The sequence below is a fragment of the Ochotona curzoniae genome, unplaced genomic scaffold (genome assembly GCF_017591425.1).
Source record: "Ochotona curzoniae isolate NIBS_2020 unplaced genomic scaffold, NIBS_Ocur_1.0 contig_2688, whole genome shotgun sequence".
Classification (NCBI taxonomy): domain Eukaryota; kingdom Metazoa; phylum Chordata; class Mammalia; order Lagomorpha; family Ochotonidae; genus Ochotona; species Ochotona curzoniae.
This window is the reverse complement of record NW_024465553.1, coordinates 8,788,125-8,813,106: the sequence shown is the minus strand read 5'-3', so window position 1 is coordinate 8,813,106 and position 24,982 is coordinate 8,788,125. Positions and strand designations below refer to the sequence as shown.

The 24,982-nt window shown below is 43.0% G+C and overlaps 1 protein-coding gene across 3 annotated transcripts in view; it reads right to left on the bottom strand.

The window, feature by feature from the left end:
* The window catches only part of EML5 (EMAP like 5), a 92,136-nt gene that overhangs the window by 20,030 nt on the left and 47,124 nt on the right, over window positions 1-24,982 (bottom strand). For 2 of the 3 annotated variants that reach the window (XM_040975191.1, XM_040975189.1), the window contains 14 exons: window positions 24,665-24,867; window positions 23,480-23,591; window positions 22,433-22,560; window positions 20,649-20,790; window positions 15,096-15,248; window positions 14,302-14,433; window positions 12,872-12,960; window positions 11,066-11,242; window positions 8,371-8,572; window positions 7,495-7,621; window positions 5,254-5,268; window positions 3,658-3,666; window positions 1,199-1,277; window positions 187-316 (listed from right to left, as the gene is read on the bottom strand). In XM_040975191.1, the coding sequence (XP_040831125.1) occupies window positions 187-316; window positions 1,199-1,277; window positions 3,658-3,666; window positions 5,254-5,268; window positions 7,495-7,621; window positions 8,371-8,572; window positions 11,066-11,242; window positions 12,872-12,960; window positions 14,302-14,433; window positions 15,096-15,248; window positions 20,649-20,790; window positions 22,433-22,560; window positions 23,480-23,591; window positions 24,665-24,867 (1,698 nt within the window). The remainder of the gene's footprint in view (window positions 1-186; window positions 317-1,198; window positions 1,278-3,657; window positions 3,667-5,253; window positions 5,269-7,494; window positions 7,622-8,370; window positions 8,573-11,065; window positions 11,243-12,871; window positions 12,961-14,301; window positions 14,434-15,095; window positions 15,249-20,648; window positions 20,791-22,432; window positions 22,561-23,479; window positions 23,592-24,664; window positions 24,868-24,982) is intronic. The other variant, XM_040975192.1, reaches the window with a different exon arrangement.

Genomic DNA, 24,982 nt, shown 5'->3' with positions numbered 1-24,982 from the left:
ACACTTCAGAGCTTGGAATTTGGTTATTAAAGTATCACTAGAAAGTTCTGTAATGTTAAAATATTTCTAGTCTGGATTGTTTCTCTTACACATTTCAACTACGTATGGTTTTAACAGACTCTTCAGCTGCTGCATATAAACCAAGCATGGAGGCCAGGGCTCAGCCGCGGAGTCAGGGTTTCCTACCTGTAGCCACATTGTGCAGGATCCCCACGGATGCTGTGTGGTAAATGATGTCATCACCATCATTCAAATAGTGCACGTTATTCCTGCAGTCTCTGCCCCGGTACCCAAAAACGAGCTCCAGCACAAGGTCCTGTAACAACCAGGACAAAACTGTTGCAAAACGACACTCCCTCATGCTTAAAGGGTCACCCCAGTTTTTTGTTAGACATGTAATACCATCTTCTGTCAAGAGGGCAATGTTTTGTTTTGCTTACAGACAAACAGTATGATACTAGATTTTCTAGCTTTGCCTATACCTACCATGCCACTATTTAAAAAACCATTTTTTTTAAAAATAATTTTTATTGGAAAGGCAAATTTACAGAGAGGAGACAGAGAAAGATACTCCATCTGCTGGTTCACTTCCCAAGTGGGGACAATTGCCAAAGTTGAGCTGATTCAAAGCCAGGGGCAAGGATGTTCCTCTGGTCTCCCACACGGGTGCAGGGTCCCAAGACTTTGGGCCATCCTCGACTGCTTTCTCAGGCCACAAGCAGGGAGCTGGAAGGGAAGTGGAGCAGCCAGGACATGAGCTGGCACTCACGTGGAATCCCAGCGTGTTCAAGATGAGGATTTAGCCACTATAATCACTGTGCCAGGCCACTACCATGTCATTACATATTTAAACAGCAGAAAGTTAAAATTATAACTGCTACTAAGGGACTATGCTACTGTGAGAACTCAGGGGGTGGAGGGAAGATGACAGGAAAATGGGGAGGGAGGAAGTGAAGGGGGGCGGACAAACCCCTTTATCTATAAAACTGTATCATGGGGAAAAAACTATGCAGAGATATAACAATGTTTTTTAAACAAAATAAACTTGCAAGCTAAAACTCAGCATAAAAGCCAAGCAATACAAATTTTACAACCAAACAAAAAAGGGGTATGAAGTGGTTATCTTTATGAAAATTGAGGAGGACTTGCAGGTACCTGGGCAGCGGGCAGTGGGCAGTGGGCAGTGGGCTGTCCTTACCTCGATGGGTCTCTTTTTCTTGCCGACATTGTTGCTTTGGAGCTTCTCGGGGTGTGGCGGAGCCCTGCTCACGGGCGGCCTGCAACCGAGAGGTGGGGAGGGGAGAGAGCATCACCCGGGCCCTTGCCCAGCCACGGTCACCTGCCCGAGAGCTCTGTCACCCCCTCTCAGAACCGAACCCAGGCCAACAGGCCAGACCCCGCAGTCACTAAAGCAGGTGAGCGGGAGGATTCTCGCACTTTATTCAACTTTGTCCATGCGGTTTCATCGCGTGAGCGACACAGTAGCACCAAACCAGACTGCGTGCAGACAAAACGTCAGTTTAACCTACTCAGCGACGTCTTGATGGCCCGGTTTGCTGCCCGCAGCATCTGGCAGCATCTGGCACGGGCAGATAAACCATTATTGCGTGTGATGAATTACAGTAATTTTCCTATTTTTGGCAACATAAATCATGCTTGGACTCACACTGTACTTGTTACCAATGCTGCCTCAATCCCTAAGTGTGCAGGATTGGTTGATGGCACCATTGTCACGTGGTGACCCAAGCAAGACAGGTGACAGCCACACTGCACAGCGCAGCTTACAGCACTCCTTAAAGTGTCACGATTGCTACTGCCTCAGTTTTCTCTGCTTGCTTTATTCTATTTGCTAAGTATTTGCCAACTTGACCTACACGGTCGCCCTCATAGCTAGTCCCTTTTCTCTTCAAGGTCACTTTGGAATTCCTAACGGGCATGAAGTGTCCACAGTCCGAAATGTCAGGCTCTTCTCTAAAACCTTTTCATTTAAAAACTTCGGCCTGTCATGTTTATCTCAAATAACTTTGATTCAAATATTCAATAATCTGACACTGAATCCAAGTCAGCCATGCACCCACACGTCTCCAAATTCTAAGCTAATATTTAATGTGTGAAAATGAAATCCATGAGTGCTACAGATTTTCCTGAGAGAAAAAAAAATCCCAACATGTATAACTCATAATATTTAATGCATAAGTGATTTGTACTTCAAAATAATTACCACGTAATACAATCAAAATATCATATGAACACACAATTTAAAAGTACACATTTTTGAATACACAAGACTTATAAAAGCTTAATGTCCTTATCAAAAATATAAACAGCTTTTCAAGTTATCGCAGAAACTTGTTTTAAATCTTCTTTACATACTTTTTTGGAATTTCTGTAAGCAAAACACAGAACTAAATTTACAATATTTAATATTTAAAGATATTTCTGCCATGATCATTTTCACAAGTGACAGAAGGTATGGGTTTCCTTCCAAGGCAGCATTGGTGCTGAACTTTATTCATTGTTATTGTCTAATAGCTTTTATTGTAACTGAACAATAAAGCACATAATTTTTAATCTATGTAATCCTATATAATAATTAAGCATATTTAAAAGATAATTTACATATTACTTAAAATGATACAACTTTTTAAAAAAGATTTATTTGCATTGGAAAGGCAGATTTATAGAAAGAAGAGAAAGAGAGTAAGATCTTCCATCTGCTGGTTCACTCCCCAAATGGCTGCAATGGCCAGAGCTGAGCTGATCTGAAGTTAGGAGCCAGGAGCTTCTTGTGGGTCTCCCACCTGTGTGCAGGGTCCTAAGGCTTTGGCCCATCCTCAACTGCTTTTCCAGGCCATAAGCAGGGAGCAGTGGGAAGTGGAGCAGCCGGGACATGAACTGGTGCTATATGGGATGCCAAGTTTTGTAGGAAGAGGATTAGCTAATTGAGCCATCAAGCTGACCCCAAATGATACAACTTTTAAAGCTTTGTAAGTTGGTTGCATACATTTTTAGCAAACCAGTAAACTAGGGCAAGTCCAAACATTAAGATGCTATTTATTACACGGGCACAAATTCTTTAATTTAAAATTTAAAATTTTGAATTTTATAGTACAATTCTGTAGAGTCTGGGATTCTCCCCACTCACTGGTTTTCCCCATATTGTTACAATAGTATAGTCCTTCATATGGATTTATAATTCCATCAGCCTGTTTTTTAAGTGTGTCCCAACATTGCTGGTACAATGACAGACAGTCCATCATCCCATTGTCTAGATATGTCCAACACTTTCATTGGGAGTCCATCTCTGATTTGGATGTAGGGATACACAGGCATGCATTCTAAAGGGGAGAGAAAATGTGACTGCGGGGCACTGGTGGGCGGTAGCACATGAAGCCTGCACCTGTGACATGGGCAGCCCATGGCAGCTCCTGGCCTCGGCCTGTCCAGCCCCAGCAACTGGAGCCACTTGGGGAGTGAACCAGAGGACAGACCGTCTGTGCTCCTCTCTAGCTCTGCCGTTCAAATAAATATAAATCTCAAAAAAAAAAAAAGTGAGAAACTACAAACGGAGTAAAGAATACTAATACAGCTCGTTTATGGTGAATAAAATGAAAGTTGAAAGAACATAACATTAGGTCTTGTTAAAGACAAAATTACCTGGAGCCTCTTTTTGCAGCAGAAAAAAAGGAAAAAGATTATAACACAAATTTGAACGTAAAACAATAGTGAACTATCTACTACAACCAAGTGTTTTGTAAGCCTAAAGCAGAAGTCTACACTGCATACACCGAAGGTCTGTAACTCTGAGTTTACCATTCCATATAGGAAGAAGTTCATATCCCTCCATTAGTGGCAGGGAAATCAGAAGCAAGGCAAGAATTTCACAGGTTCTAACTTTTAAACTTTAAACCTTGCCATCCTTCATTTTCCTACAGACTATTTATCTTCGTTCACCGGCTTCAGAGGCTGCCTGTGTGGGGGCAGTGTGGGAACCCAGAGGCGGATCCCCCGTTCCCGGTGGGGGGTGTTGCCGGTCAGCCAACACAAAGCGAGCTGTGTTTACGCGGTTTCTGGGGGAGCCGGGCACGGCATCAGAGGGTCACAGATGTCTCCTTCGCCGTCCCGCGTGTTCTCTGCACCTCTACAACATCCCTGCGAATCCTCTCCTAATCGCTTTCTAAATATCACTGTATTTACAGAACACGAATACATTTCATGTATTTCACAATACAGACTTAGGAGCAAAGCGATACCTCCCAGCCCGCCTCCCTCCCTCCACCCTTTTCTTTCCTTATTACTATTTTTTTTAATATTCGCAAGCACATATTTTGAATAGAGCATCCCTTTATAAGCTCCGATGATTAAGTGCTCCATCTAGGCTGCAGGAGTCGAGAGAGGTGTTCATATCCGAGACACAAAGTATCTCCACTTAGTTGTTTTGAAACAAATGACTGCAGAATAATGAAGCCTTCTTACACATCACGGCCTCCCAGCCTCCCCCTCTCCCCCGCCGTGTGATCCTGCAACTGTCACGGTTCCCTTTAATGGAGAAGCCAGCTCTGACCATGCGACTCAGGACAAGACGCTGGCCCTGCGGCTATGGAGAGGGCCTAAGCTCCTGACGGCCTCTTTAGACATTCTAGCACACTCCGGATTCTTCCGTGAACTCATCTCTTTAACCAGAGCATGGATCTCAGCTGCCGTCAAACATCGTCGGGGATGCTAGCTACGCCAGTTTCCATACAACCGGGTCTCCAAGCTACTCTTCTCCCATTCTGTCTCCCAGTTCTTTCTTCTTGCTTCCCTTAAACTTAAAATTCACTAGCCATTTTCTGAAGACTTACCTCACCCTAGAGGGCCCCAAAGAACCCTTTCTTACACATGCCCTGCTACGGGACATACAGTGCCACAGCTATCCTATTGTGATGTTTCTAAACGAACAGATAAAAGATGCACTAAACGAAGCTAAGAGGTTTGCAAATAGTCATTTGAACCACAAGTGTGGCTGTTTGAACTCGTGAGACGTAAGGAAAAAATAATACTAGACCATTATTGTGAACTTGCTTGTACAATAAAATGAAGACTCATAACCACACATTTGTATCTAAAAATCCGACTTCATTTTATTTTCTACCTCAACAAATTGTTAAATATTTTATAGGGAAAACATCATTAGCGTAAAGTATTATACACATCAAAGTGGAATGAAGAGTACATTTTTGAATAAGATATTTTCTTCAATAAAAAACTTACCTTACTACCCCCTGCCTTTGTAAGGAATAAAAGAAAAATAGAAAAACACAAATGAAAATTGATAGTGAAAAAAATGTTGCAGTTTAGTAGACATGATATAGGCAAGATATCAACAAAATTAGAAGCAAGCACAAAAATTTCTAAAACTTAGATCACAAAGTTTTAAACACTTTTACTACTCAGCTGGTTAATTCTGCACCTCCAAGCACTGGAATCCCGTATGGGCACCAGTTTCTGCTCCAGTGGTTTCACTTCCCATCCAGCTCCCTGCTGTGGCCTGTCAAAACAGTAGAGGATGGCCCAAAGCCTTGGGACCCTGCACCCGCGTGGGAGACCTGGAAGAGGCTCCTGGCTCCTGGCTTCGGATTGGCTGAGCTCTGGCCATTGTGACCACTTGGGGAGTAAACCATTGGATAGAAGATTTGTCTCTTTCTCTGCAAAAATCTGCTTTTCTAATGAAAACAAATCCTGAAGAATACTTTTATTATTAAAATATTGAAATTTTGCTTGACAAAACTGGCTACTTCAAGTGCACAAGATTTGCTACAAAAACATTGAAAGAGGCAGATGTAAAATTGCTTGAAACCACTTAGGGAAAAACAACCCACAAACTCATAAGCCAAAAGCAGTAATTATCAACTATCAATGTACATGCAGGAACTTAAAAAAACAATATGCTTGTTTATACCTTTAAGTCTTTTATTTTAAATTTGGGGACAGTGAGAGCGGATGAGAGAGGGGTGAGGAGAGGGGTGAGGAGAGAAGGGAGGGGGTGGGGGAAGGGGATGAATTCCATGCACTGGCACTCCTCCAAGCCTCCAACAGGAAGGGCCGGGCTGGGCCGGAGCCAGGAACTGCATCCCAGGCCAGCTGCCTCCCTCCCAGGGTCTGTATTAGCAGGAGGCTTTGCTGAGGAGCCGGGACCTCCATTCCTGGAGAATTTCCCCTTCTTGCTTTTTTAAACTCCACCTCTGATGTCTTTGTTTTTCCTGGTCTCTTGCTTCTTTACCATTTGTCATCTTTGAATTAAAACACCTCCAGAGCACAGTCTCTTTTAAAAAGATTTACTCATTTTTATTGGAGAGTCAGATTTACAGAGAGGAGAGAAAGATGCTCCATCCGCTAGCTCACTCCCTAAGTGGTGCTATGGCCACAGCTGAGCCAATCTGAAGCCAGGAGCCAAGAGCTTCTTCCGGGTCTCCCACGTGGGTGCAGGATCCCAAGGCTTCGGGCCATCCTCGACTGCTTTTCCAGGCCATAAGCAGGGAGCTGCATAGGAAGCAGGGGATGTCGGGACATGAACTGGCACACATATGGGATCCTGATGTGTGCAAGGTGAGGACTTCAGCCACTAGGCTACTGCACCAGGCTCTACAATTTCTCTTAACCAGTCATCTGCCTCAGATACTAAACGTTCTTTCTCCATATGAAATTTCTCTAGGGGTATTTACTTTTCACTTGCTTATTCTGGACAAAGAATATTAATCCCCACTAAAGGCAAGGCTTATCGTATTTTACCTTTTTTTCCCCCATTAAATACCTGCTGTTTTGGAAAATATATGAATTGATGATGATCATTGATTTTGGACGCAAAGGGGTACAGGTGTTCTAGAATTGAGTTCTGGGCTGGTGCCGTGCATGTTAAGCTCATGACTGGAGCGCCAGCATCCCCTGTGGGCACTGGCTTGAGTCTGACTGTTCTTCCAATGCAGCTCCTTACTCATGTGCAGTGAAAGCCGGTCCAAGCCCTTGGGTCCCTGCACCCTGGCTTCGGACCAGCCCGCTCTGGCCCTGCTCTGGCCGCCTGGGAAGTGAATCAGAGGCCTGAAGGACTCCGTCTTCCCTTCTCTCTCTCCAAATCTACCTTTCAAACAAGAATAAATCTTTAAAAAAAAGAATTGAGTTCTGCCTCTGTTCAATGTTTCCTAAAAAGCACTAGGCATTAGATTGAATTTTTGTCATCTCCTGAACTGCAAAAAATTTATTTATAAAAGTTAACATAAGATCAATCATACTTGGTGTACAAGCATATCTATATACACACATACACATAACTTCCTAAACTTGTTAAGATAGTGCTACTCTCAGAAAGTTTTAAGGACGAACATTTTTCTGAGCGGTGCTGGGAAATGCGTAAACAATATGACTGTCATTCAGTTTCTGCCAAAATCCCACTTGGTTAAATAATGAATTCAAAGGTTAAGATTAGCATCTTTTTTCCGTCTAACTTTAAACCATTACCTCTCATCGACTGAAGGCTCTTTTTGCTGCAGATGAGGCTTGATCCCAAGCATCGGGCGGATGCTTGTTGATAAGGCTCTGACGGTGTAGCGGATTTCATTCTCTCTTGTGACGTCACTGTCATAACCTGATATCAAAACATAAGGGAAAGATCATCGAAATAAAAAAATGAGAAGTGATGCTTTACTTGCTCGGATTAATTACGACTGTGTACACGTGATATAAGGATGTCCAGCGACATGCAGTAAGTCATGCTAGAGCCAATTACGGAATGACACGGTGCCAGCAAGAACGATAGGCTAATGCATGTAATGGTGCCTTCGGAGTATTACTGAGTATCAGATTTAAAAATAAGGCCAGTGTCGCACCACTTAATATTACATACATAAATGCGTATTCACTTCCAGACATATCCCAAATAGGGACAGGTAAAGTGGGAAAGATTCAACTAGAAGGGTTGTATTTATCTTTATTGAAAATTATATTTGAATACTATATTAGAAAAAGTGAAAGATTTAAAATATGAAGCTGGGAAATATGAAATTTATTTAAAATAGGACTGCCTTACATTTCTACATGAAGGATATTTAAGTCATCATTACATGACAGGCTGACGCTGTTTTACAGTTGGTCTTCTGGATTATTTTTATAATTTAAACACACTGCATCAACATCACGAGAACGGACTTTGCGCATTCCACAGGCAAGGTTCTAAAGGCACACTTCCCTCGCTCCCCTGGGCTGTTCTCTCAGAGTAACAAAACCAGATCTAACAGCAGGACGATCTAAACACTGCTGCTTGTTCTGGCTTGCGCAGTTCTACTCTAGCTGTGCTGCAAGTTCCCCGTGTGGTTAGGATGTCTCTGCACAGCATACCCCCATCTTCTTCAGAGTCCACGTCGGACTCCTCGCTGTCACAAGGCCTCTTCTCCTGGTAGCCTTCTGTTTCGTTGGTCCAGACCATTAAAGACATGTCTGCACCTCCGAGGGTCACCAGCATGTTGTCATCGTAGGTCCAGCGGACATTCGTGACATGCGTACTATGGGCCGTGTATCTCTTATACTTTCCAAATTTTCCCTAAAGATGAAAAAAAAAAAAAAAGTTCAACCTTTCTGAGAATTCTCCTTTGAAAATCATTCATTTTGATTTTTTCTTTGTGTAAAGTAAGAACTTAATTGTTCCAAATGCAATGCATAAAGAAATTAGAAAATACTGAAATTCTTATGAATAAGAAGGATGGATTCTAAAGCTTCGTGGAGGACAGGATGAGGCCAGTGCTTCCACACACTCCTGGTCCCACGGGCACAGCTCCTTCGGAAGCCAAGCTGGTATTTTGTGTTAAAAGCAGAAAAATGTTCGTCTCTTTGCATCCCCAACCTTCCTGCTAGAAACTATGCTGACAAAACGGTATTCATGTCAAAGATACCACATGACACACCCAGCTGAGAAAGCACACAGACGCCTGTGCCGAGCACGGCTACAGACGCCAAAGGAATGAGGCAATGTGTGTATATATAATCTATATGCACACACACACAAGATATTTGAAAAGCAGAATGACCGACAAGGAGAAACAGCATGAGAAAGATCTTCCATCTGCGCTTTTCTCAAGGTCTACCGTTTTCAAGGCTGGGCTAGGCTGAAGCCAGGAACCAGAAGCTTCCTCCAGGTCTCCCACACGGGCGGCAGGGACCCAGATACCTGGGCCATCCTCCACTGCCTGCCCGGGTGCACTAACAGGGAGCTGAATCGGAAACAGAGGACATAAGGTTCAAATCGGTACTCTGATGAGGTGGAGGTCACCAGAGGCACCTGCTGTGTCACAACAGCTATCCCTCTAAGTCCCCCACATTTCCATCTTAATTCATTGGCGTTTTTATTTCTGAGCATCATGCATGCACACACACACACATTTTCCCTTTAAATATGAAGAAAACCCAAGTTACAGACACCATTCACTTAAAAAAAAACAAAACATATTCGTTTTTATTGGAAAGTCAGATTTTTACAGAGAGGAGGAGAGACAGAGAAAAAGATATTCCGTCTGCTGTTCCACTTGCTAAATAGCCACAATGGCTGGAGCTGAGCCGACCTGAAGTTGGCAGCCAGGAGCCTCTTCCCTGCCTTCCACATGGGTTCAGTGTCCCAAGGCTTTGGGCCATCTTTGACTGCTTTCCCGGGCCATAAGCAGGGAGCTGGATGGGAAGTGGAGCAGCTGGGACATGAACCGGTGCTTATATGGGATCTTGGCGTTTGCAGGTAGAGGATTAGCCAGTTGAGCCATCACACTGTCTCCAACTCCATTAACTTTTAAATCTTGAATATTAGCACTACCAAATTACGAAAGTAAATTTCAGATCAATAGGTCACTGGCAGGCTTGAAGTGAGATTTTTTTTTTTTCACTGTTAAAATAAGGGCAATCTTGACAACAAGACACTGTGAGTAGTGAAACTGGTGAATTCTCGGAGGGCAAAGACTTAGTAGATGCTGGGGGGGAGGGGGTCTGCTACCAAAGCATTGTCAGAGGGCGGCTTCTCCGGGACTGTGAGGCACTCACTGTATGGAGAGAGCAGGCATCTTGGCTCAGCGAGGGAGGGCTAATGCCCGAGACTCCAATCTCCTATTTCAAATTCACACGTTGGCTCTTGTTGGTACAAGATTATATACAGATTGCTGACAATGAGTTCATCTAAATTCCATACAAGAATTTTATTACTTTTATTTATTTATTTTTTTGGAGAACAGAAGCTCAGGATTTTGTAGTTTGAAGGAGTTGATTCTAAAAATGAATCATCACATAGATTAAGTATCTGCAGAACTTGGTTTCAGCCAAAAAAATTATACATGACATTAAATCAGTGTTGTTTATTTTATAGGTGCTTGAAGCATTGTGTATTTAATTGGTTGAAACATTTTAGCGATATTGTAGCAAAGAAGGTTTGGCTGTATTCTAGACAGGGCACCTGTCTCCAATCCCATCACTCAGCTTCCTGCTAATGCGCCCGGTAGGCAAACACAGCAAAGTAACGAAGCTGATGCTGCCACCAGCCCGGTCCAGCAGCCACCAGCCCGGTCCAGCAGCCACCAGCCCGGTCCAGCAGAGCCCTGGGCGTGCCAGATCCTGGGGGAGTGAACTGGTGTAGGCGAGATCTTTATTTCTGGGTGTCTGTCCCTCAGCCTTTCAAATAAATCTTAAAGAAAAGCTTAACTTATAAAAGTTAGAACCATAAACAGTTTATATTTACTTTTAATATATATTGAAGCAAAAGAAAGAAAAATGACTAAAGTCTGTATTATAACAAAAGGAATATTTCCTTTAAAGAATATTTACCTCATTCTGCATTAAAACACACTGTGTAACTTAAGGCACGAAGTCATGAGTTATAATAGTTCTTCTAATTATATATAGTGTCAAGAGGAACAAATGTCGCTCTGCAGTTTCTTGTTAAGCTACATATTACACGTGTATGATTCATGTTACAACAAAGAACTGCCAGGAAATGGCATTACCTTAACTATTTTCTAACTACGATCATTAGAAAAGTTAAAAAAAAAACACACACACATACTTTAGCAGGATATCTGAATAACTTCACAAATCCCAAGTCGTCACCGGTAGCCAGGACCACTCCGTCACTGGTGAGGCAGCAGGCAGTTATATCCGTGACTTCTCCAATTACTGGCCAAATTCCCTCGCAGCACACACCAAGGACACTTGTCCACGATGCCCAACCAATTTTTTCTACCTAAAAAATGAAAAAAGAAAGCTTAAAGTTTACAACGCACACCTATGAAGAATAATCCAAACACGGACTGTTGCCTTTATCATTATATATACTTTTTATAAAAAGTTAAATTATTAATTTTCTTGGCTTTATAGCTTCCCAGTCTACTAGCTTCTACAGAAAAAGAAATTAACATTATTTAAGACATTGAAATGAAACATTTATATAATTTTTATTTTTCCTTGAGCGTATGCTTATTTTTTTTTCAACCATTTAGAATATTAAAACATTTTAAAATTCACAGCGGGTACCATCATAGGCATGAGTCTGGATACTGCGAGGGATTCCCCAGACCTGTGAGGGTAATTCTGGTATTCTGGTAGCTGATCCTTCACTCTCCTTTAGTCTCCCAGTCTCCGCACACCTGCAGTGCCTCCGAGAACCCTACGAATCATTTTTGAGACTCGCAGCTAGCTTGGACTCTAGGGATTTTGAAACCGCAGTAGAAAATCGTAGAAGGTGTGCGGAGGAGGCTGTTATTCTCACTTCCTCATTCCGAAATATGAAGAAACATTCTTGTACCTCATGTCAGAATATCTACTCATGCATTCTAAGCCAGCCTTCCCCCCCCAACTAATTAGTACTAGAAATCTAAATTTTTACTTAAGAGTCCCTCCCTTTAATAATCCACGTTCACGCTAAAAAATTTGCTGAGTTTCATTTCATGGGCCATGTAAAAAAAAAAACCTTGCTAAGATTGCCAGGCAGAAAGCTGAACAGTGGGGCAGGCTCCTGGCACAGCAGGTGGGATGCCACTGGGATGTCTGCCCCCTACCCCAAAGCGCCTGGCTGGAATCCTCTGCTTGGCATCCCGCTTGCTGTTCGTGTGCAGCTGGGGAGGCGGCTGCTGATGGCTGAGGAGACTAGGAGACTAGCCTGCACTCTGGCCTCCTGGCTTGGGTCTGGTCCAGCCCCAACTACTGCCAGCACTTGAAGAACGGGGGCTGGGACTCGAACCCAGGGACTACGACAGAGGATATGCACAGCGCAAGCACCACGTTCCCTCTTCCACATCCCAGCTTCCGGAATACAGTGTTTCACTGCTGTTGCTTCAAGCCTTTACAAAATGTGTGTTAAAGTTGAGCACATTCCATGTGCTTCACACACACAGTTGTCCCTAAGACCCTGGGCCATTTTCTGCCACTTTTCCAGGAACATTAATGACAAGGCAGCTGAATTGAAAGTAGAGCAGCCAAGACTCGAGACAGTGCTCACGAGAGATGCCAGAGTTTGCAGCAGCTTAACTCACTGTGCCACAATGCCAGCCTGCCATTGCTTTGTTTAAACAGCTGTTGGTCAACAGGCATGTTAAGCACATGGGTTCCAAAGGCTGTGTCAAACACACAGTCCTCCTGTCTTAGACGGCGTGTCCTCCGTTACTGTCCGGAAAGCAGCTGGAGCACAGCTGGGCATACAAGCGCTTCATTCCTTTTCTGAAAACAAAGTTTCTTTCCTTGCTCATCTGAGTATTCTGGCTCAGTAAAATAAGCTTATTCAAAGAATATTCGAGAATGAGCATTTACGTGTGACTAAATGACGGGAATCAGATGCTGCCTACCAACAATACCACAGGTACGATCACCTTCCTACCTCCACACTGGGGATGTTTTGTTTTTTCCCTCTGGGAGCTTCAAAGAATATCTGTTCTTTAGCACCAGTGTTGACCTGTAAAAGCTTTCCTTAAAAAAAAAAAAAAGGAAAATACATATATGAAAATGATACATATATACTATTAGTAAGAAGTGAATATTTATCGGAAAAATGATTTTTATGTAAAAAAACAAAAACATAAAACTAAACAATCAACATTAAGGATATTTTATTTCCTTAATATTCATACAACTATTTATTAAACTCATAAATAGCTCATTTAAAACAAAAAATCCACTTTATTTGAAAGGCAAACCAACAGAAAGAGCTCTTCCATCCACTGGTTAAATTCCTTCAGCAGCTGGCCAGAGCAAGACAGGAACTCCATCTGGGTTTCCCACATGTGTGGCAAGGCCTCAAGTGCTGTGCCATCAGCCCCTGGCTCCCAGCCTCACTGGCAGGAAGCCGGATCAGAAGCAGAGCAGCAGGGACTGAACCGGCACAATGCAATGCAGTTGATTTGCAGCACTACAAAGCCTGCATCCAGTTTAACTGTTGGACATAGAGGTAAATACAAATTATCCATTTTTTTTTTAAAGCCGAGGAACAAATGTTGGAGTATTTCTTAAAAGTCAGTGTAGAGCTGGGTGTTGTGGCATAGTGGTAAATGCTACCTGTGACGCCTGCCTCCCACGTGGGTGCTACTTCATGTCCTGGTTGCTTCACTTCCGCTTGAGCTGGGAAAGCAGCAGCAGATGGGCCCAGTGTGTGGGCCTTTGCCACCCTGGTGGGAGACCCAGGTGAAGCGGCTGGCTAGCCAAGAGCTGGCCGCTGCAGCCTCCTGGGGAATAAGCCAGCACATGCAGGAGCTCTCTTCCGGTCTTTGCCTCTCTTTATTACTCTTTCAAAATAAGCAAGTCTTTTGAAAAAGTCAGTGTAGATATTCTGTTTAACAATAGTTGAAAAACATTAATGATACTACATATATATTTCAATCCAGGAAATAAAAGCTCTTAAAAGGAAGCATTTAAAATTATTTTTTAAACACTGTTGCACACCAGTCTTCAAAAAAACAAAGATAATCAAATTCTTTACTGAACAGTTACGACTACTTTTAGAAATTACATTTATATCAAATGATAGGACAAATGACTTTTAAATCCCAATGAACATTTCTGTCCTGCAAATTTGAGGTTAATATTTTTATGAAATCTATCTGACAAAAATCAGGACACTACCCTGACTAAATTTTTGTCTATTTGAATTCCAGTAGGTAAAATGCTGAAAATTCTAAACTCTATGATGTTGAAGTTCAGATGCAAAGAAAGTAGGACTAAAATCCTACATTTTTCAACTCACATTGTATTTCTGCTTCTTCTGAGAGTCGCATGAAATCGAACGTGCCTCACATGAAGCGTGCAAAGCCTTACCTCTGGCATCCCAGTCTATGTGGGTTATGTAACTGGTGGCGCCTTTGCAGATCCCGACCCGCTTACTGCTCAGGACATTGTAAATGTCGACGAAGCTGTCGTGGGAGGCCACCGCCAGGTACTTCCCAGAACCTGCAACAAAAAACATGTCCGCGTCGCCTTATCTACCTCCGGAGGGTTTCTGTTGTCCAACATAGTGCAATTAGGGTTAGTGTTCTTCCAATTTTTTGGAGGTATCTTAAGATGTCCCACAGGTCGCATGAACACAGATGCGTCAGATCACAAGGACACGTTTTTCCCAGTATAATTTTAAAAATGAAGCACATTTTTACTGAGCAAAATTAGTTCAGTAGAGGGCAAGTGCGAAAAAAAAAATCTATAATTTGGAGACACTTTGTATTTGACCTCTCCTAAGCACTCCAAGTTTGGGGAAAATTGAATTCAACTATATAAGTAAGCTTTCACTTTAATGTTAATTCCCAGGGTACATTAGGTTTGCGATTTAATAAGAAATACTTGGAAATTGGTGGAGAGACATTCATGCAATTTCTAATGACAGTAGTTATCCAATCCTGGATATTAGGAGAAGTGCCTCAACTGAGGCAAGGCAAACGTAGGGATGACACAAAACCAGATATTTGCACTAATCTAACATACATGGCTTTAACCTCCCACCACACTGCTCTTCTGGACAAAACGATAAAATTTTGAGATAAAATACTGCTCATGAAAATTACACATTGATAGTGCCAGACTTGAGTTAAAAATCAAACACAATCTTGATGGAATCTTACCGGGTGAAAACCGAATATCTGAGATAATATCTTTTCTGTGGTGAAAAGATACCAGATCTTCCAGAGTGTCCGCATTCGCCAGCAGGAAGCTGCCATCATTGAGCCCCACAGCCAAGGCTTTGCCGTCAGGAGAAAAGCAGCAACACCTCCCGCCTGCAAGACAGCGTACGTGTCAGGCACTTTTAAAAATGAAAAATGTAAATATATAAAGACTTTTTCATTTCAAAGAGGGGCTGGCATTGTGGGGCAGCAAGGCAAGCTCTTGCCGCGATGTTCATATCCCAGAGGAGTGCTGGTTCCAGTCCTGGCTGCTCCACTTCCGGTCTGATGCGCCAGGGAAAGTAGCAAAGGACGCTCCAAGTTTTTGAGCTCCTGCTCCCACAGGGAACACCCAGATGGAGTTCCAGGCTCCTGGTTCTGGCTATCGCGGCCATTTGGGGGATGAACCAGTGGATGGAACGTATTCATTCTCATTCTCTCAGGAATGAACCAGCACATGGGAGAGGAATCTCTCTCCAACTCTGCTTTTCAAATAAGTAATTATAAAAATGGAGCCAACAAAGTCTTCTATGAAACTCTAAGAACTAAAAAGCTTTACATCTGTGTGTAATAAATACAAGGACTCATTAACCCTAGAAGAATCAGAGCATGCCTTTTTTGGGGGGGGGGGGGCTAGTTTAATAGCTTCTAGCTAATAAATCGGAACTTTAAGAAAATAAGACCTTAATATAAACCTTAAAATCTTAGAAAATTTGACAACAGGTCATTATTAGTTGAACCTAGGAAGATCTATGTACATAAGTTTAAAAACCATAAATAAAAACACACAAATGAAGAAGTGATGGCAATATGATTAACTTTGTTATTAATGAAGTTACTTTTATATATATAAAGCTTAGTGCTGGGCCCGGCGCGGTGGCGCAAGTGGTTAAAGGTCCTCGCCTTGCACGCCCGGGATCCCATATGGGCGCCGGTTCTAATCCCGGCAGCCCCGCTTCCCTTCCAGCTCCCTGCCTGTGGCCTGGGAAGGCAGTCGAGGACAGCCCAAAGCTTTGGGAACCTGCACCCGCGTGGGAGACCCGGAAGAGGCTCCTGGCTTCGGATCGGCATAGTATCGGCCCGTTGCGCTCACTTGGGGAGTGAATCATCGGACGGAAGACCTTCCTCTCTGTCTCTCCTCTCTGTATATCTGCCTTTCCAATGAAAAAAATAATAAAAATAAATCTTTAAAAAAATAAAGCTTAGTGCTGTACTGCTAAATAAAAACACAAATGCAGGCTCCCTCTCCCAGCCAAGAGATGCAGCAGCATATTCAAAAGCTCTAAAACTTCTGCTGTTTTACACGAAACGTGACGAGGAAGGGATGGAATACAGCTGTGAAAGAATGGAAAGCTGGAGAGTGAACTGAGGATAGGCCATCGATCATTTGTTAGGCAGACATTGGTAACGCAGACATCTAGGATATTTCTGAGATTTGAGATTCAACAGATGATGATGGCCTGGAATAAGCTGGCAGGAGGAGTGCCAGAAACTGGTGGAGTTTGAATACATTTCTAAGATCAAGCTGGCAGCACTTCGACCAACCAGGTGTGAGATAACAGAAAAAGGTAAATGTCCATGCTAAGCTGAATGACGACGCCCTTTACAGAGGTGCAAAAACCTGGATGAGCTGTGTTTGGTTCTATACCCTTTAGGGGTGCAGAAAAGAAATCTAAGTGAAGGCATGCAGGAGCTGGCTTGGTTCAGTGACACTTCTCTGGGGCCCGAGGGAGAGCAGGCTAGCACTACACACGCGTGTAGATGGCAGCTACAGCCACGAGACCGGCTAAGTGATGATCACCTTGTGCCTCCCAGCTCCAAGTCCACCCTTGTTTCTCAATCAAAGCTCAGGGATCAATCACATTTTAAAAATCTGCCTGGTTAAAATGCCCTATCTTAAAAATAAACCATATCAAACAATAAAATGCAAAAAAAAAATAAAAATAAAAAAATAAATCTGCCTGGTAACAGAGAAAGACATCAGGGAACGTACTTGTCTGTTTTGGACTGAGTTCCAATTGCATGGGAGGAATCACATTTGAGAACTCAAGCTCAGGAAGTGACACAGGTCTTGGAGTTGAGTTTACATTCGTTACAGGGCACACACAACCCTGGCGGATGAAATGAACTTTCAGTGATTCTGGTTTTACCCCAGACACTTGGAAGAAGGAAATGTGAAATCTCTCTGGGAACACATAGCCTTGATCCGGACTTTATCAAACTGCCCCAAAGTCCGATGATTTAAACTTACTTTTTTAAAAAGATGTTTTTATTTTCATTGGAAAATCAGATATACAGGGAGGAGGAGAGACAGAGAGGAAGATCTTCCATCCGATGATTCATTCCCCAAGCGGCCGCTCAAGAGATGGAGCTGATCTGAAGCCAGGAGCCTCTTCTGGGTCTCCCACATAGGTGCAGGGTCCCAAAGCTTTGGGCCGTCCTCGACTGCTTTCCCAGGCCGCAAAGCAGGGAGTTGGATGGGAAGTGGGGCTGCCAGGACACAAACCAGTGCCCATATGGGATCCCAGCATGTACAAGGTCAGAATTTTAGCTCCTAGGTTACCGCACTGGGCCCGAATATGAACTTTTGATCCAAATTTTAAAGCATGCAAGAAAATGGACCCCTAAGAGGGAGTCAGTAAGAGAGAAGAGAAAGAAAATATTCCCAACCAGAACACCAGCACAATTGGTTTCTTGGGGATGTCCTATAATTAGACTTTAACAAGAAATCTACTACTTTTTTTGACAGACAGAGATCATTGTTAGCTTACACGCCAATGAGTCAACACAGCCAGGGCTGGGCCAGGCCAAGACCAGAACATCACAGCTCAGCCTGGATCTCCTGCAGCGGGGAGGCAGAGACTCGTGTTATTTCAGCCATTACCAGCAGGAAGCTGGACCAGAAGCAGAGTAGCCAGGACTCAGGAAGAAAGTTTTAAAAGAAATATAATTTCTGAAAATGAGCTAGTTGATGGGCAGGTGTGAAGGGCTGTTATAAAGAGAGAATTAAGAGCCAGAATAGGGGATGGCAATGTGGAATGTGGGTAAAGCATCGGCATGCCGTGTACGCGCTGGTTAGTATCCCAGCTGTTCTACTTTCCATCCAGCTCCTTGCTAATGGTCTGGGGAAAGCAAAGATGATCCAAGCATCTGGCTCACTGCCCCCTACGTGGAAGAGCTGGAAGAGGCTCCTGGCTTCAGCCTGTCCTTCCCAGAGCTGTGTGGCCCTCTGGAGAGTGAGCCGGGAACGGAAGATCTGTGTCTTGTTTTCCCTTTCAAATAAATAAATGAATCTTTAAAAGAAAAATAAGTGTCTTAAATAATGCAATGCAATTGCTACACAGAGACAGAATACAGAAGATGAGCCTAGCAGAATGAGTTTGCTGCCCTGTTATGCTCCGTCCTAGAGTTTCCATGGGGAGGGCCCACGCGTCGGTGTTCCTGCCGCCCCACGGGAGAACTGGACTGAGTTCCCAGCTTGAGTCAGGCCATAATGTGCATCTGGAGAGCTGGCCAGCACACCCAAGCTCTCTATCTCAAATAAACAAAAATTAAAACAGAAACAGAAGACCTTTTAACATTCATAATTAATTACAATTAAAAGCTGGAACCAGGGGATACAAAAAAAAGTTAAAGGGGAACCTCCCACCAAGTCATTTAATAGAGAAATTCAGTAGAAGGCACAACCCAATATTTTATCACCTACAAATGTGCTATGCTTCTTGACCTCTAACGACTTATTTTTATAAAACACTGAACCTTAGCAAAATAATTGTATATCCATTTGAAGAAAATAGTATGTTAACTGAATGTCTCACATAGGTATATTTTATAATATTTAATCAAATATGACCTGTTATCTTGTTATTCTCAGCTAGTATAAAACATCTCAAGTTAGGAAAATCTTTTTCTTGAACCAATGATAACAAAAATCAATTAAGGATGCTCATAGAACAATATTTAAAAACAACATACAGAATATGAATTTTCCCTACAACCTGACATAAATATCCAGTCTTAGGAGACACGACCGCTGTGAGACACTTCTCAGGATTGAGAGATGTAAATCCACAGATAAAGCACACAAGCAACTTAGGCAAAATGAAAACAAATAAATGCACACGTGTGAATGATACTAGGAAACCACGGAATGTAGAATAAGGTGAAAGAAAAAAGTAGAAACCAGAGAAATATTATCTTTTTCCCAAACACTTCTGGAGCAGTTGTCAAAAATTAAAGTAAAAAAGTCAAAATATGTCAGACCAGAGCTGTGGGATGCCAGGGCAAGGGCACTAGTACCACGTCACTCTAAGTGCAACAGCGTTAGGTCCAAGTACAAATCCAGCTGCTGAAGGCTCAGGATGCCCGTGAGAAGCACGTGAGAAGCACCCCGCCCCCTGCCTGTGCTGAGCTGCAGGTGCACATGGAGCAGTGCAGGCCACTTCCACCTGGTCTGCACTGAAGGAACTACAAGGAAAAAAGAAAAAATCCTGGTGCACAAGTAGCATCAATAAGTGAAAAAGGAAAGGCAATGACTGGAGTTCGAGTGCTCTAATCTCGAATTTTTTGTTAAATATACAGAATAAATAATTAAAAACTCGGACTCCGCCTGAGAAGCCGACGGAAGAAAAGGAAATTAAGTACTGAATTATAAATGTACACCAACTCGGCCTTTCGTATGGCCAGACGTCCCTTCCTACATCTGTTAACTGTATCATATTTTTTTGAAAAAAAGGTTTCTTTTATTTATTTGAAAGGCAGAATTAGAAAAAGTCAGAGGCCTCTAGCTTTCCCCCAGGTCTCCCACACTAGTGCAGGGGCCCAAGGACTTGAGTCTTCTGCGACTTTCCCTGGTGCAATTGCAGCCAGCTGGACTGGAAGTGGGGCTTCCAGGACTTGAACCAGAGCCCGTGTGGGATGTCAGCCTTGCAGGCAGTTTAATGCACTGCGCCACAGCACCAACTCCTGTTTCATATTTCCTACAGTAGCTGTCCCCAATTTTTTCAACTCAAATTCCACCTGTCATGTCCTTATTCTTTAGCATAACATTCCCTACCACTTCATAAAGCAATCTTCAGCTGCCTCTGTCTTGGTGACTTGGTTCCATTCTACGCCGACAGCTTTGTTTGCCTCATACGATGGTATTCAGTTATGTTCCAGCCTACAATATCCTTCCCTTACTCTTCTATCCTTTTAAGATCTCCTTTCTTAAGTTTTGAATTACATATAAACCGTAATTATTGAGGAGAAAAACACCATGTCTATTTACACCCCACTGTCTTTCTTCCAGCAGGTCAGTGACAATTAGCTCAACTTAAGCATGATCACAGGCTATCCCTTAAAGACTGGGATGATGGGTTTTCTTTATACAACACCAAGAGCAAGTGACTATTACAGCAGAAATATTTTGAAATATTTAAACCTTTTTAAACATGTGCCAACTATTAATTTCTTATGTTTATAATGGTTAAACATTTTTTGACAACTCAATCTGTAAGTGTGAGAGCCTCTTACCCTTTTTCAGTTTCCGGACAGCCAACATACAGTGGCTAGGCGAGAGGTCCCATATCCTTAAGGTTTTATCATCACTCACAGTAGCACAGATGGGCAGATAAGGATGTGTAGCCAAACCCCACACCTCACCTTCCATGTGTCCCTATAAAGGAAACATAGTGAAGATCGGTTTATCCCCAAGTTGTATGTATGCTGATGTGTGTGTAGGTAAGTGACTTCATTCGGAATTTTTGCAACAGTCCATAATGTGTGTTAACAGGTAGGATAATGAATAAGTCTAGCAAAAATAATAATAACTCTATGACTACATTATCATCAAGTTACTATTCAAATTAACTTATTATCAGACATTTACTGGGTGGAGGAAATGGAAACTGGTTGCCTGAAACGTTAGTAACTGTCACACAGGAAGAACTACTGAACGACAGAGTGAGCAACTGCATAGAGACGCTCGTGAGCGAAACTGGCCTGACTTCAAACAGGAAAGACAGAAACGCAACTGCTGGAAGTCTCTGAAACCGTCACAAGGAGACAACAAATGAAAGATTTACACAAGCAAATCTGTTAAAACCCGGGTGGGATCATGGGAGGCCCTCCTCATTTGGATGGACTTGTGCTTCCACCACACACTCCAGGCTCGGCTCCCACCGGGAGGCTAGCTTCCTGTGTCAGATAGGAAGTGAGCATTTTTCATTGTGCCCCCAGCTCTGGGTTGCTGGTGGGTACAGCAGCAGGAGCCGACTCCAGTTTGGTGTAAAGCCACTTGGGATAGGGGGCGCTGGCAGCAACTTACAAAGACCTGAAACTACTGTCCCTGCTCACCCTCAGGAACTTCCTCCAGGTCTCCCACATGAGTGCAGGGTCCCAAGGTTTTGGGCCATCCTTGAGTGCCTTCTCAGGCCACAAAGTAGGGAGCTGGATGGGAAGTAGATCTGCCGGGATTAGAACTGGTGCCTATATGGGATCCTATAATTGATTTCTATATTAGTTTTGTTTCTAATAACTTAACTGGATTATTTAGTTCTAATAATATTTCAGGTTTGATATTCAAAGTATAAGATGCTACCTATACCAAAAATATGAAGGATCCAAGTAAATTGGTATTTAAAAAAAAGATTTACTTAATTTGAAAGGCATGTTTACAGAGAGGAAGAGAGACAGAGAAAGATCTTCCATCTGCTGGCTCATTCCCAAGTGGCTTCAATAGCCAAAGCTGATCCGATCCAAAGCCAGGAGCCAGGAGCCTCTTCCAGGTCTCTCACATGGGTGCAGGAGCTCAAGGCCCTGGGCTGTCCTGACTGCTTTCCCAGGCCACAAGCAGGGAGCGGGATGGGAATAGCAGCCAGGACATGAACTGGTGCTGATATGGGATCCCTGTGCTTGAAGGAGAAGAACTCACCAACTGAGCCATCACACTGGGCCCATAATCTAAGCTAGAACTTAAAAAATAATCTAACTGGAGAATTACAAATAAAGCATTTGCCTTAGGCTAAACAGCTATATTGAAAATAAATAAAAATTACAAAACAAACACATTGAGTTAAATTAATTACAATTGGCTTTATTTCCACTGTTCTGCGATTTTGTAATAAGCAATCACTTCTTATTTTGGTCACCACTCCACAACAATATGCACCTTTGTTTACATCGTCTTTTTCTATATTTTAATAGCATTAATAAACATTTCCCTAATTTAACATCTTTCACCATTGCTAATTTCTGACTCTTACTTACCTAAAGAATCACCGAGACAAAGAATTAAGCATTTCAGATTTTACAATTACCTGAACCAGAAGCGTTATTGGGCCACTTTTATCCACTTCTAGTATTTCTCCGTTCTTTGTGCCAACTAAGATATGACCATGTCCTAGAGATATGGCACGTATAGATGGGTTATCTTCCAAGAGAAGACCTGAAATGTTAAGTGCAGATGTTCAAGTATGAGGTTCCTGTAACACAGGGAGATATGTATTTCCAATGATGCTATTTTACCAGTGACAATCCTGCTAGAATGCTGTTTCTCCCTGTATTTTAAATATTCCAGTAAATGGATTGCATTCCCCCAGTGCATTTATCTCAGAATTCTGACGGATCCTGCCCCAGACCCCGCTGCTCTTCTGACAAGTGTCTCTTGTTCTCTCACATCAGGGACTCCTCATCACTTCCCTCACCTCTCAGACCACTGACTTGGGTTCATTTCCATTCAGCATAAGGCATATTTGTTCCTGTCTACTGGGCCCTGGGCATGCTTCAGAGGTTGATGAACCCAGCTCCTGCCTTGTCAGAGCAGACAATGAAGAAAGCAGACCCCGTGTGAGGAGAGTATTAGAAATGAGAATTTCACCCTTGCATTTTGGGGAGGTGAGAAAAAGGAGAGCCATTCCAGAGGACAGTGCATTTGAGATCTGAAGAGTGAGCATGTGGAGGCAGCAGGGTGGAGGGAGGGCAAATTCTGGGCACAAGCTTTGGCCTGCAGGAAGGCCTGGTGGTCAGAAGCAGGGAGGCATGGGGCCAGGAGGAGGAACTTCACCAAGAGGAAGTGGAGGCCAACCAAAAGCCAACCAGGGTTGGGGCAAAACGGCAGTCAAGTTCCAGCTGTGACACAAGTTGTGCTTACATGGAAATCTTCCGAAAATTAAAGGGTCAAAAATTAATCATCTTGCATCTGGTTAATATTTTGTGTATATCAGAGATTTTAAAAAGGAGTGCAATGACACTGGTACCCCCTGATTATCATGTCCATCGAATAAAGAAGGAAAAATAATTCCATGTGTTCTGCCTCAGTGATCACACAATCCTTTTCCTTCCAAATACACCAAACCTGAGGTCACCTTTGGATCCTGGGGCCAAGGCGGCTCTTTTAATCGCATACGTCTTGAGGCATCGTTCAAAGGTGTCACCCCAGAGCGCAACTACTCCGTCTTTCCCTCCAGTTACAAATCCCTAAAAAAATAAGATTTGTGTCAATAAAGAACTAAATATGAAAAGTAATAACTTGTTTCATATACAAGCTTTTAGAAGAAAGAATATAGGTAAAAGTTATAGCGCATAAATAGGGATTGGCAGAATAGATTATGTTTTTGTAAAACAGCATGAAATCTTCAAGAATGTTTACAGTGACAACAAACTTTTACTTTTACAGTAGGACTTTGTGACAAATGGTTTCTAATTTAGCACAGTAAGTCAGATCTTCCACTTTCAGCAAGTTAAGCAACAGTATAGCGTACTGGAGTCTAACTTCGTCTTTTAAGAGGAAGGAATAAGGGCATCATGTGGTAAGACATGCAACTATAAACTCAATTCTCAGATCACCTTTAGCTGCTGGGGCCAAAGCAGCTCTTTTTTATTACATTAAAAAAAAAAGATTTATTTTTATTGGAAAGGCAGGTTTACAGAGAGGAGAGAGAGAGAGAGAGAGAGAGAGAGAAAGGTCTTCCATCCGCTGGTTCACTCCCCCAGTGGCTGCTATGGCTGAAGCTGAGACAATCTGAAGCCAGGAGCCCGGAACCTCTTCTAGGTCTCCTACTTGGGTGCAGGGTTCCCAAGGCTTTGGGCTGTCCTCGACTGCTTTCCCAGGTCACAAGCAGGGATCTAGATGGGAAGCAGATCAACTGGGACACAAATCGGCACCCATGCGGGATCCTGGTATGTGAGAGGTGAGGATTCAGCCACCAGGCTACTGTGCCAGGCCCTATTGCCAATGTTTTGAGGCATCTTTCAAAGGTATCTCCAAGAGTCACTGCATCATGCTTCCTCCAGTTACAAATCCTCAGCATCATCTCTCCGACACACAGTAATGGCTAAATAAACATCAAGTTAAAAATTTTCAAAAAAAAGTAAAATCTATTGAACTCCGTATTCAAAAGTTTGAGGGGAAAACAAAACTAAACAAGGTCAAGAAGACCCCAGACTATTTTCAGGCAGCCCAGGCAAGCAGAAAACGCACACTTTCCTTTTGAAAGCGCTCCACTCTGTATGATCAAATCACACCTGACTTCGGGTCCGTGTTTGCTCACCTTTTCCAGAGCATGCATGCTGAACACGGGCCCGTCGTGCGCTTTGACTGTTTTTACAAGAAAGACGTCTCTCCAGATACACACGTCCCCCGTCGACGTTCCGGAAAAGGCCATCTCTTCGGTGCCCCCGTACACAGCACACATCATCGTGTCCTGCTTCCCCAGGGTGCCTGTGCAGCCTTTCCTGCCAATCAGTCCTCCGCCTGGCACACACAATCACAAAAGTATCACCCTAAAAGTGTGCACAATTATGAAGAAGTTTCTTTTCCACTGTTTGAGTAGAAAGATAATGTTGAGAGTTGAAAAGAAAAATACAGG